Raw genomic sequence first — 12,499 nt, 5'->3', positions numbered from 1 at the left:
CATATATTTATGAAGAGAGACAGAGTCCCACAAACTGGAAAACCGTTTTAAGTGTTTAATTGTCCACATTGTGCAACACTAACAACATTAGGATTAACATGTACACACATTAAATTGCACAAGCACAGGAATTCTGCTCCTTCAGGAAGAATTGGCCAAGCCCAGCATATTTCAGGTCCTACAGATGGTGTCAAAAACAGCTGTTAAATACTTTTTTTTATATATTCTGTAGTTTTTATGTAGCTGTTGTCATTCCAGCGGCTCCATAACTTCCAGTACGGCAACACGAGGTCCTGACATCACCAGCCTGGTCACCGTCCTGTAGTTCAGGTAAAGAACACACCTTCCATTCACCCGGCACACGAACTGCCGGATCTAAAAAAAACAAACAAACAAACAAAAAAACCTGTAATAAATATAAAAACGATTACAGTACACGGATTGTGATTGTCTCTCAAAAGTCAATTTTTCCTTTTTAAGTATTGTTTGTATTCTGTTTATTTCACCTTCACTCCAGCAGCTGCTGCAGGGCTCTCCGGGTCAACAGCCTGGACGTAGCAGGGGGCCCTGCCTCGGACAACGATGCCCCAGCCCAGGGCGTCCCCGATCACCTGCCGTCACGGTAACACAAACTACACTTCAGACTTGGGAAACTGGCGCTGTAGCTGCCGCTGGATAACGTTCTTTACGAGAACAACCGTTGGATTTTCAAGGACTGATTTTAATGATATACTAAAATGATGTTGGGAAATTCAGGATATAGCTTGACTGTAAGCTACGTACGTCATCCGATGTACTAACTCACCGTCAGCACTTTTTTGATGAAGGGTGCACCTGGTGCCAGTAGTTCCCTACATGTGACATGTCTTTTTAGGACTGTAGGACGAAAAGGAACATACCTCTAATAGCAAGTCTTTTGACATTTTTAAAGAACTGGGAGTTGGTTATTGATGATCCGCTTGCCTGATTTCGGGTTGCACCTCACCACCCCATTCAAATACAGCTGAAGAAGAGGTGGGAAGCCAGCCGAGTGGTGCTGAAGGGCATTCAAGCTGGCTCTGCGACCACCGGTGACCACTTTCAGGGCTTTACTCGATCCCACTGGAGTGAGGTTAGTGGAAAAGGCATTGCGTGTGGAAGTCTGTGTTCACAGCAAAGAGGCGTCTTGCAAAAAGTGGCGTAAGCTTTACTCCTACCGGACTCAAAAGCGCTGTTGGGCTCCTGGAGTGAGTCTTTGCGTAGAATAAATGGACTGTCAAGATTGCCGTCCTCTGTGGGGGACGCCGCTGCATTCACATCAGCGTCCCGTTCCTTCTCATTTAGCAGCTCAGATAGGCGCCGGCGGCGACGAAAATTGATGCAGAATTGATAGAGTAGGCCACTGTCAAAGAAGTCATGCTTCTTTGCCACTAGTGGTGGAAAATAACACAGCACAAAAAACCACAGTGGAAAATGGTTTAAGGACAAAAGAAATTGTTTGCCAAGAGTTATTGCATGTATTTGCTTTTGATTGCAAAAGTCCCAGATGTCCCCCCCCCCCTCCTCCTTCCACCACACGCTGCTGGCAGCCACTGCCTACCATATATCAAAGAGCAAATGAGTACTCCCCTACCGTGCTGAATGATGCCATGCTCCTGCAACGCACGACACAGCTCCACTCCCTGACGTCGGCTCTCCACCTCCCCGTTCTGAAGGAGCCAGTCAATGAGCTGGCAGCCGGGAGCGGAGCGCTGATACGAAACCCCGTGCTCCTCTCTCAGCCGCAGGATGGAGTTCTTGTCTGCCACGAGACTTACAACAAATACACAAAAGAAAACAGACTTTAAAATCTAAAGAACATGGGGGGAAAAAAATAATTTGAAAGGAGCATTAATATACAAAATTACCAATATGTACTGTATCCTAAAGAGTCTGTAATCCATTCACGGATGCTTGGGAAGGGGGGGGGTGATTTTTATTGCAAACAAGCATGAATGTAACAACCCACAAGCATTTATGCCAGCGTTTAATTGAGAGTACCATAGTACACAAGCAAAATGTTAAATCGAACAAAATGCTTCATGTATTTTGAATACATGCTCATCTAGAAAGTGATGTCAACAACACATTAGATATTTACTGGGAGAAGAGTAACAGTGATTTCTACAAACTTCCTCTTTAAGTATTTAATAAATGGAAGACCACTCTGTTACCGACCACAGAGTAAATAGTTGAACAAACCATACCATTAAAAGACCATCTTGAATGGTCTTTTATTGTAATTGTGTTACCCTACACGAAGTCTAGTACTGAAGGGAGACGGCATGGTGGGGACATTGGTGGCAACTGGCCGTTTGTGCCGCTAGATGCCACTGTACGCTGCACATGTGAAATAACCGGCGCCTGAAATGTGATTTCAAGCTGGAGGGTAGAATCGAAAAGAAAGCTTTTGTTATCACTGTGACAGAGATGATGTAACACAATGGTAAACATGCTCTCAATGAGCGTACGCCTAAAATAATGATCACAGGAGGGGGGTAATTTGCAAACGGTCGCATTTTCTTTTAAATAAAGGCCTCTTTTTTTAAGAAAAAAAACAAAAAACCAAACATTTCAGGTTAAACAACAAAGTTCTTACTTTTCATACAGTCGTTGTCCCCGCATGAAGATCTTCACCTCTGTGTTGAAGGGAAATGTCCCATCATCCTTGCGAAAACGATACAGCAGCTTGGCGTCCTTGAATTCAGGACTCTTATCACAGACTTTAAGACAAGGCAGGGTACAGTTTAAAATAGGCCGTGAAAGACACCTATAACCCCTTATTCTCACCCCCACGTGGTTTCAGCATGTCTCGCGGCCTCCTCACCGTGGTGAACGATGTCGTGGTCCATGAGGTGCTGCATGAGACAGACGGCCGTCGCTCGGTCAGAAGCCTCCTTGTGGCTCACGAGCCAGTCCACGAGCTCCTGGGCCACGAAGCAGTTCGGATACGTGCGCAGGTAGTACCGCCGGTCCTTGATCAGTTTCCCGTCGTGGAGTCTCAACCTGAAAGTCACGTCGGCATCTGCGATCAGATTTAAGCTTTATGATCACCGTAACACCGTAATACGCACACGTTTCCTCATACCTGAGTTGTTCTCCGGCAATCATGACCTCAGCTTTGTGCTGCCGGGCCACGACTTTTCTCCTTATGCTGCTCGTTCGCTCCATGTTTGTTATCCCCGGACTGAGGAATAAATGAAGCTTACCTTTTATTATGTACTTTTGTGTTGACAAAACAGCCACAGAAACACAGCTCCCCGTCGAACTGAGAGGGGGGCTGTTGTGTATACAGTGGAAAAGAAAGACAAAGACATGGAGATTAACTGGTAAAAATAGTGCAAATATGTTACCGAGTTCACACAGAAACTCTCGTGTGTTTTTCAAAATAGTTTATTGTTTTACAGAATTATACAGTGCCCTTAACTGAAAATTACACAATTAAGCACAATGCAGTAGAGTGTTTGATCCTTCGCAGATCAATAATGGCTGCTTCGATGGTGTTTGTGTATTCTTATATGAGGTTTAGTTAGTATGGAGGGATACTTATTTAAAAGTCTGCTACATGCTATAAAGGAGTCTCCAGGCAGGCTGTCTGTAGTTTCTGTAGTTTTTTTTTTACCAGAAGCCATGCTGGTATTCATCGACCCATTAGCACCAGATGAGTTTAAACTAGCCACAAATGCGAAGGTCGTCACGTGATTGTCTGACAACAGAAAACCTGAAAAACACGCTGATGGCAGTATTTGTTTTATTTTGTGTAAAGGGAGCATTCAGATAGAAAACATATCATCTGCGCCCTCTCTCCCGGGCTGATGCTCAGAGAAAGCTCTTCCTCTCGGGCTGTTTGTAAATCCTGCTGCTTAACGCCGGCCTTCATCACCTACAGAACATCCGCTTCACGGGGTGGACCGACTGGCGTCAAAGCTTTGCAGCCGTGTGTGCAGGTGTGGAGAAAGTGGAGCCTTAAAGGGGATAGGTAGTTCAGCCCCTTTTTGAAGCAGAGTTTGGTGAGAAAAAAAAATCGAATAAATATTAAAGACCCAACATGCTGTAACATCATCTTTCATGCCAGAGTTTTAAAGTAAAATCTTATAATGAGAAGAGAAAGAAGCTGTGGCCGTTTGGGTCCAACCTCGGGAATAATATGCACACTCTTGTGCGATTTTTCTAACATCTCCCATGGAGTGTTGACGCTTCAGTATGTGTTGAGGATGACTTCGAGCTGCTGCCTCATCAAACTTTAACTCACTGTCAGATATTGCTACTTTTTGTGTTAGCTAAGGTCGATTAGCTGTGGTGGCCATCTTGAATTGGGCTGACCCCAAAATGTAAGCAGTTGTAGATGCACAACTAGTGATTATTTCAATGAAATCCATTCATTGGTTCATGAGATAAGTTGCCAGCAGACAGAGCTCACTCCATTGGTTAATGGTAAAGTTTGAAGAACCGATCTCATGCAATCAGCTGGCTCTTGGAGTATGTGTTGTGAACCACTCTCAGCTACTACCACACCAAATATTAGCTCAATATCTGTAAAAATCAGCTGAGATTGAGCTTTAGCTGGGGCAGTTATTTAGAATTTCAGTGACTCCAAAAGTTAATCAGTCATAGACATACATCTATTGATTATTTCTGAAAGTCTCACAAAAGATCTGTCCATTGGTTCATAAGATATTTTGCTAACATGACAGACAAGCAAACACACTAGCCCCCATGCACAGACATGGGCTCAAACATTACTGCCCTTTTGTCTTTGATGGTGAGCAATAAATATCCTACCTGCTGCAAATGGCTTTTTGAGCAGACTCAGCTTGAAGAAAAATAGAGATGACGTCCGACAGGACCGATGAGCTAATGGCTAGTCCAAATGCAGCTAAACCAAAGAGGATCGTTGCCATCTTTAAACAACTCCAGTCTCCAAAGTTTCATAGTGATTAATTTGGGTACAATTTTATAGACCTTTCCTTTGCTGTCAGTTTTCAATCCCTCCAGGATTTTGCGGGCATTTTTTGTGATTGTTGCAGCTAAAATGCCTGATTTCGCGGGGCATTTTCCGAAAAGTTGAGATTTTTTTTTTTTTTTTTACTAAAATCAATAAAAAAACATAACTTTTAATATATAAACCAAAAATACTTACTAGTTTTGTAAGATAATTACCAACAAACATTGACATTCTCAAAAGGTGCTTTATTTGAGAACTTTGATAGATTATAAACTGACATTCATGACCATTTCTGGATTGTCCCTCGTCTGCAGCTCTCCTCACATGTTTTGCAGACACAAAGTGTTTGTCTATGCCTTTATGTTCCATGATTACACTGCAGGACGTGAAAAAACAGCTTACCCCCCACTCTCCTGCAGCTGGGGAGGAAACTGGTTTGCGCGGTCCTTTGCTGAAATCTTTGTTGGCAAATGTGAAGCATTAGCGCACATCTTCGGTCGCTGCTCCTGCACGCTCCCGCACGCTCCCGGCATTCTGATGTTAACAGGATGTGATGTCATGTGTTTTCTTCGTGAGTTATTTGGGGTTACTACACAAACTCACAAAGAAGAGACTAGACCACAGAAACGGTGGCGAATCACTTTAGAAACAATAAATATTGGGTTAAAGTTGCAGGAAAGTTGCGGTGTTTTGGGCAAAGTTTTAAAAAGTTGCGATTTCGCAGGCTTTGCTTGATTTTGCGTTAATAATCGCAACATTTAGCCGTTTTAAAACAACTCTTAAATTCAAATTTTCAAAATGCTTCACCCAAATGCTACTGAAACCGTTAGACCTCCATGGATTTTGGAACTGCTGCTGCTGTGTGCGCTTGCAAATAACCACAGGATTCTATTCAAAAGTGCCTGCTATGTCAAAGTTTATAAAATAGTGGTTCACATAAACTGCTATAAAGTTCTGAAGATTGAAGCTGTTTAAAAATAGCAGCAATCCACTTCGGACTAAGCTGCGTTCAGACCAGCTGTTAGCTCATCGGTCCCTTTCCGTTTCTCCAAAGGGAAACATGTTCAAAGAGCTATCTCCAGCAGAAACCCACTTTAAAATGGCTTGAAATATATCTTTAACTGTTGACAACAAGGTAATGCATAAACATAATGATAGTGTGTTTAAATGTAATTTATTTCAGATTTGCACTAAGGCTGTTATTAGCCCAGTATTAGCTCATAGTGTGACTCTGGTCCGCTGGCGTGAATCCTGGTATGTGTCCCTGAGAGGTCTCTGCTCAGTCACACTGTCTTCTCTTTTCCTCTTTTCCCAGAAACACAACTGACTGAAACAATACTTGGCCATCCTCATGCACCAAATTCTATTGGTTTTGGCCGGAGGTGGTCCTTCTGCGTTGTCAGTGAAGCTTTCGCATGAAGTTAAGTGCTTTGCTGACGGGGTCACCTCAGGGCAAATCGTTTAACCCTTTGAGATCCTGTGCAGTCACAGCACCTGTGCAGACCCAAGTGCGTGATAAGCCCGTTCCCTCGTGATCTACAGGGACTCGCCTCCTATGGAAAAAAAAAAAAAGTATAAAGAGCTTACTTGTTCGTGTTATTGTGCTCTCGTGCACGATCCAAAAGGCTATAAAAATTGATAGTAGTGTTAGTGTGTCCCAAGGGGAAATAAAAGGATTCAAAACAAGAAAAAACAGTATTAGGTCTTCGTTCTTCACAGAGAAGAAGTGGCAAATTTGGAAAACCTTGAGTGTGAAGGCAATTGTTGCTCTGCTTCACTCTGTGCTCACCAACAAGGTTTGTTCCTGGTGTTTTCTACATGCCTACGGTGCTCTCCTGCGTCCTCACCGTGGTCGATAGATCACGGTGAGTTACCCCCAACAATACTTACCACCTACGCCTGTGACGTGTCCCGGATACGCTGCCACCACAGATCCCCCAGAACACCCCTGTCCTTCGCCGCCATGACTTTTCTGTGGAAGTTCTGAGCGTGCTCCAAACCGCCACGGTCCAATCTCGCTCTACCACGTGTCCACGACGAGGAGACCCTGCAAAGACCAATCCTCATTCGGGCGGATCTTCGGTCTTGTTGTTGGGTCATTGGGTGAATAAGGGTCGTCAGTATTGTCGGCATTCCTTTTTTTTCGCTCTGTGTAGTCATTCCTTCCTGCTGTGTGTCTGACCTGTTCTGCCAGCATTACTGTTTTTAAAGAACGCGACACACACGTGTGTAACTATGAAGGTCTAGCACGTCTTGAAAGAATGCACATCGCCCACCGCCTGTCACGCCAGATTATAAGGCTAAAATCATTTTACAACGAGAAGGGACGGAGTTGCAGCCGACTTGGTCAGACCTTTTAAATGACTCTATGGGCGATTTTGCAACATCTGTGCTCAGAGTACGCCGTGTTGGCTGAGGTTGATTTGTAGAGGCAGCCATCTTAATTTGAGGTGACTCCAGAAGTTAGTTATTAGTTATATGTTCAATGATTACTTTGTAAGAGTTTTGTTAAAATCTGTTCAGTAGTTTGTGTGATATTTCGCTGTTGTGAATTAGTCTCAGCTACTACCACACCAAACTTGAGCTCAGTATCTGTAAAATTGACTTGAGTTGTAGCCGTTTTTTCCGGTTTTCCAAAGTCCTTCAGCTGTGGCGGCCATCTTAAACTGGGATTGACACCAAACGATAATCAGTTGTAGATGGACATCCAGCCGTTGCTTCCCGAAAGTTTCGTTAAAACCCGTCCAGTAGTGCATCAGATATTTTGCTAACAGACAGACAGAGCTGGCTCCGAGAGTTAACGTGGCTGAGGCTCAGTGGTTAGAGTAGACGTCCTTCAGCGAGAGAGTCGCAGGTTCAATGGGCGAGACACTGAACCGACGTGCCCCATCAGTGTAAAGCACTGATACGATGATTTATTCAGATTAGGAGAAGAGTGCTGTATGAATGTGTGTGTGGATGGGTGCTTTGAGTGGCCTGGTATTTATTTATATATATATATATATATAATGCCTATTTATATATATAAAATGCCTATTTACATTTACCAAAGTTTTTAGATCAAATCTTAAATGTTAAAAAAAAACAATGTTGCGTGATCAGTTAGCTCTTCAAGTATAAATTGGGGATCAGTCTCAGCTACTACCATACTAAATTTTAGCTCATTATCTGTAAAATTTAGCTGTGTCATAGTCAGTTTTGTGTTTTCTAAGGTCACTTGGCTGCTGCGGCCATCTTGAGCCGGATTGAACCCAAAAGTTAAATCAGTTGAAGATGTACACCCAAAGATCACTTCCTGCACGTTTCATTTATGTTCGCCCAGCGGTCCACGAGGTATTTTGCTAACAGACAGACAAAATGAGCACACAGATGCAGACACGGGCCCAAAACACAACAAATACAGGTACAAGCCTCAGCTTAGTGATCAGTCAGCAAGCCTGTTTTGTGAAGGTTTTTGCATTTACTGGGACATTTTCAGGGCTGGCCACAAGATGTCAGCATTTATCAGCCCACTGGTTGGGAAAAAAACAGAAACCACAGGAATTTTGAATTCATGGAGTTGGCCTTTTACTGTTTGAGTAAAATCACACTGTTAACATGAATACATTGACAAAAAATAATATATATTTTTTTATTGGAAATAAAAAGGTTTAATACAGTTTAGTTCAGCTATGTTGCATAAAGGAGTTTAATCTACTTTTATGAGTTTATTAAATTGACTAAAACATTTATAATCCCCCAAATAAGTACTTTTTTAATGCTTTTGTATGCACAAACTGTAGGAGTGAGATGTTTAAATGTGAAACGCTGGACAACTAAAGGGCAATTACACCGAAAAACCCAAACGCCGCAGACCGGCAGGCGAAGACAGTGGAGATAAATGTGAAGGGCTCGGTTCGCGGGGGACGAACTGAGAGCAACTGTGACACAAACCGTGCAGCTCCGCGCCTTCTCATTGGACGGCCGAGCGGAGGTGTAGTCTGGAGGGCGGGGCCAGCCCCTCTCCGGCTTTATGAGGGAAAGTGCGCCTCGTCCCGAACAGCAGAGGTGCGTTCAGGGGCTTCAGGGATCACTGCCGCTCTCCGCTCCTTTCACCCGAACTCCAAACCAGGGAGGGGTGGCACTGCAAAACGATTCTTCTCTCCTCCCTCGCAAGTGGTTTTTCTGTTTTTTTTTTCTTTTTGAGCTGAAATCCAAGTCTGGAAGTATTTGTTTCTTTTTTTCTTCTTCTTTCCATCCACGTGAGTGCGTCCTCTCCGACTGCATGAACTGTCAGCGGACACGCGGAGCTCCGTGACGAGTTTTTTTTTCATTATTATTATTATTATTAGTAATAATAATTTGGAGCACTGAGACGCGTCCTGACCCGGGGCTGCAGAGACTCCCCCCGCGCCGCCCCGCCCCACCCCACCCCCCACCCCCACATGGATTTCGTCGGCGAGTTTGACCTGATGAAGTTCGGCGTGAAGAAGGAGGCGATGCCGGGCTTAGAGCGCGCCTTCGTCGGGCCGGGCGGCGCGCTCCAGCGGCCCGACTCGGTGTCGTCCACGCCGCGCAGCACGCCGTGCAACTCGGTGCCCTCGTCGCCGAACGTCGTCCCGAACGAGCAGAGGAACAACCCCGGCAGCGACCAGTTCTGGATGCCCAGCAACGGCGGGTACCCTCACCAAATGTACCCGCAAGCCTTCGGCCTGACCCCGGAGGACGCCATGGAGGCCCTGATCGGCGCCACGACGACGCAGCAGGGTCACCCGTCCGCGCCCCACCACGGCCACCACCCGCAGGCGTTCCAGGCCGACTACGACGGCTACCTGAACGAGCCCGTGCAGCACTACCCGGGCCTGCCGGGTCACCACGACCTGCAGGGCATGCCGGCGAACCACTGCCAAGACCCGTACCTGAAAGACGAACTGGACAGCGCGTCCCCGCAGTCCCCGGAGGCCCACCAGCACCACCATCAGCAGCAGCACCACCAAGAGCAGCAGCAGCAGCTCCTCGGGGCGCACCAGCAGCTCCAGCAGCCGCCCGGCCGCCACCACCACCACCACGAGCGGCGCTCCGGCGCCGAGGCGCTGTTCTCGGACGAGCAGCTGGTGAACATGTCGGTGCGCGAGCTCAACCGGCTGCTGCGGGGCCTCAGCAAGGACGAGGTGATGCGCCTGAAGCAGAAGCGGCGGACCCTGAAGAACCGTGGCTACGCGCAGTCGTGCCGCTACAAGCGCGTGCAGCAGAAGCACATCCTGGAGCACGAGAAGACGAGCCTGGCGTCGCAGGTGGAGCAGCTGAAGCACGAGCTCGGCAGGCTGCGGAGGGAGCGGGACACGTACAAACTCAAGTGCGAGAAGCTGGCCGGCGCGAACTGCTACCACGAAACGGGCTCCACCAGTGACACCCCCTCCTCACCCGAGTACTCCATGTGAGGGGGGTGGGGGTTTAATCATGCTGGCCCCCCCACCACCTTATGTTCTCATCGACCTGGAGCAGAGAGAAATAGAGACAAGGACTCGAACCCTCACACAGAAGGAGCAGAGAAGTGGAACATGCATGCTGGCCATGTATGAGAGGTTTTATTTTATACCGCCGCCAGATACCTGTATTTTGTCTGAAAGGAGATACTTGAAATCAGAGAATATTTGCTTCTCATGCATGTAATCCTCTTACATTCTGATTAATCTTCTTCTTTATTTTGGATAATTTCACTTTGCTTTAGTGTTTTGGTTGCTCAATGTAGTGTTTTGGGGCTGGGCGTTGGGTTTTCTGAGAAATGGACAAGATCCCTCACCCCAAAAAACAACAGATTTTGCAGAGCTGATTCTGCTGGACAGACACAGTTTGCTTTATATATTTTTTTTTCTTTTCCTTTAAATACAACACTCGATTGTGCAAAAAGAAGAAAAAAACCAATGCAGATTATTTTTCATTTGCTATGAATCAATAAACCCTTTGTGACTTTTTAAAACTGTGTGTCCCCATCTGCTGAATAATTCTTTTTTTATTTTATTTTATTTTTACCTGCAACAGATTTCAGGTGTAGGCCGCCGCTGTGACATCTATCCACGCGCACATTTTCTGTCGTCATTTTAGAACCTTTTCCCAGCAGTTTTAACCCTCAAGTGCACGACGTAAAACAATAAAAGACGCATACGGTGTCAGTTTTGCACAGCTGAAGCGCTTATGACAGGACATGGTGGGCGGTTGGAGAAACAACCCCCCCCGTTTCCTGGCCAGCTGATATGTTTCTGTACATTTTGCACAACGTTTAAAGACGAGGACGTCTCCGCGGAGCTTGATTCTCTATTAGAAGTCACTGCTTTTGAAGCTGCACTTACCCTAAAGTGATTTTCAAACCTGGAAACTTCCACAGAACGGATCCCCCGCCCCAGCCCCTCCCACCCCAACCATCAAAGTGTCAGTACAGTCATTTTCGACCAACACAGCTGACTGGGAGTCTTCACTGAATCTGGGGAAAACAGGAAGTTGCTGACAAATGTGTCTGTTATGTGTAATTTATGTCATTTACCCGTTCATCCATTCCATCCATTTTCTTTAACCCGCTTTTATGCGTTCGGGGCCAAGCTGGGGGGGGCTGTCTCCAGGGGTTACTGTGCGAGAGGTGGGGTAAGTGGGCAAGTCCGTCCCAGGGCAGGCAAATAACACGAGTGCGTAAATTTAAGTCCACACGTAGAGCATTTCGGGGGTTCCTTGCTGGAACCTTGTGCCACACCTCTGCCACCCTAAAAAATATTTAGAAAAATCATGGGATCCGTGCTAACACGTTTCCACTCGCACATATTTATTAATTCAAAATAAGCCCCGTCGTTGCTCTGTAAGTGTTTTTGTTGTTCAGTTAAAAAGGTTAGAGGCTGTGTGTGTGTGTGTGTGTGTTAGTAATGTCAGTGGTGAATGGTCCTTCCCTGACCTTTGCCCCCTGTGGAGGGCTGCTTCCTGTGAGACCCCAGCATGTGAAAGCACAGTGATGGGAGGGGAGGGAGGGGGGGTAACTGTCCGGGGCTGTAGGGCACAGATAAAACGGAGTGGAAACCATGCTTCCCCTCTGCCCTCTTCCTCATCTTCCTCAGACAAACACATCACCCCTGCATTCATTACCAGAGGAAGAGAGGAACAACAACCGCAGCAGCGCTCCTCTGACACCGACTCCCAAGGAATTTTCTCACTCGGCCTGTTTTCTCTTCTCTCTTTCCTTTTTTTTTCCTTCTTTCTGTTAATCCTCGAAGGAGCTTTCCTGGCCGCGGATCATTCCCAGTTCGAGACTACAATAATATTTGGATGACCGTAATAGCTCCAAGGCCAGGGTGATAATGGCTGATAAAGTGGTCACATTGTGAGTTTACAACCTCTGCGCTGAAAAAACTTAGAGAGGGTTTTACCGTCATGGGAGACTCTGGAACGTTTCTCTCACCCCCCTGAGGTGGGCAGGTAGCTTCGGTCCGGACACCAGCTTCTGTTTTTCATGTGTGACCTCTTCCTCCTCCTCCACCTCCTCCTCCTCCTCCTCCTCCTCCTCCTCCTCCTCCT

General features: G+C 46.1%; 2 protein-coding genes across 2 annotated transcripts; one reads left to right on the top strand and one right to left on the bottom strand.

Moving 5' to 3' along the window:
* Positions 1-40: 40 nt before the first annotated feature.
* Positions 41-3,650, bottom strand: si:dkeyp-97e7.9 (DEP domain-containing mTOR-interacting protein). Its single transcript, XM_025009192.2, has 10 exons — positions 3,641-3,650; positions 3,107-3,389; positions 2,846-3,024; positions 2,618-2,741; positions 1,613-1,791; positions 1,197-1,409; positions 964-1,101; positions 806-876; positions 507-611; positions 41-375 (listed from the first exon to the last, which is right to left on the bottom strand). Exons 1-10 carry the CDS (start codon positions 3,648-3,650, stop codon positions 250-252), a joined length of 1,428 nt encoding a protein of 475 aa, XP_024864960.2. The 3' UTR covers positions 41-249.
* Positions 3,651-8,875: 5,225 nt separating this feature from the next.
* Positions 8,876-10,933, top strand: mafbb (v-maf avian musculoaponeurotic fibrosarcoma oncogene homolog Bb). The gene has a single exon (XM_017430519.3). The coding sequence runs from the start codon at positions 9,388-9,390 to the stop codon at positions 10,381-10,383; it is 996 nt and encodes a 331-aa protein (XP_017286008.1). The 5' UTR covers positions 8,876-9,387; the 3' UTR covers positions 10,384-10,933.
* The last annotated feature ends 1,566 nt before the right edge of the window (positions 10,934-12,499 follow it).

This window comes from Kryptolebias marmoratus, linkage group LG4, assembly GCF_001649575.2.
Source record: "Kryptolebias marmoratus isolate JLee-2015 linkage group LG4, ASM164957v2, whole genome shotgun sequence".
NCBI lineage: Eukaryota > Metazoa > Chordata > Actinopteri > Cyprinodontiformes > Rivulidae > Kryptolebias > Kryptolebias marmoratus.
Note: the sequence above shows the minus strand (reverse complement) of the source record. Positions and strands in the feature narration are given on the sequence as shown.

Bases quoted from the DNA above. Each gene is read 5' to 3' on its own strand.
- si:dkeyp-97e7.9 (XM_025009192.2), bottom strand. The intron at 1,102-1,196 runs GTAGGAGTAAAG...ACCTCACTCCAG, and splicing joins CAACAGCGCTTTTGAGTCCG to TGGGATCGAGTAAAGCCCTG. The intron at 612-805 runs GTGAGTTAGTAC...CCGTGACGGCAG, and splicing joins TCATCAAAAAAGTGCTGACG to GTGATCGGGGACGCCCTGGG.
- mafbb (XM_017430519.3), top strand. From the start codon at position 9,388: ATGGATTTCGTCGGCGAGTTTGACCTGATGAAGTTCGGCGTGAAGAAG.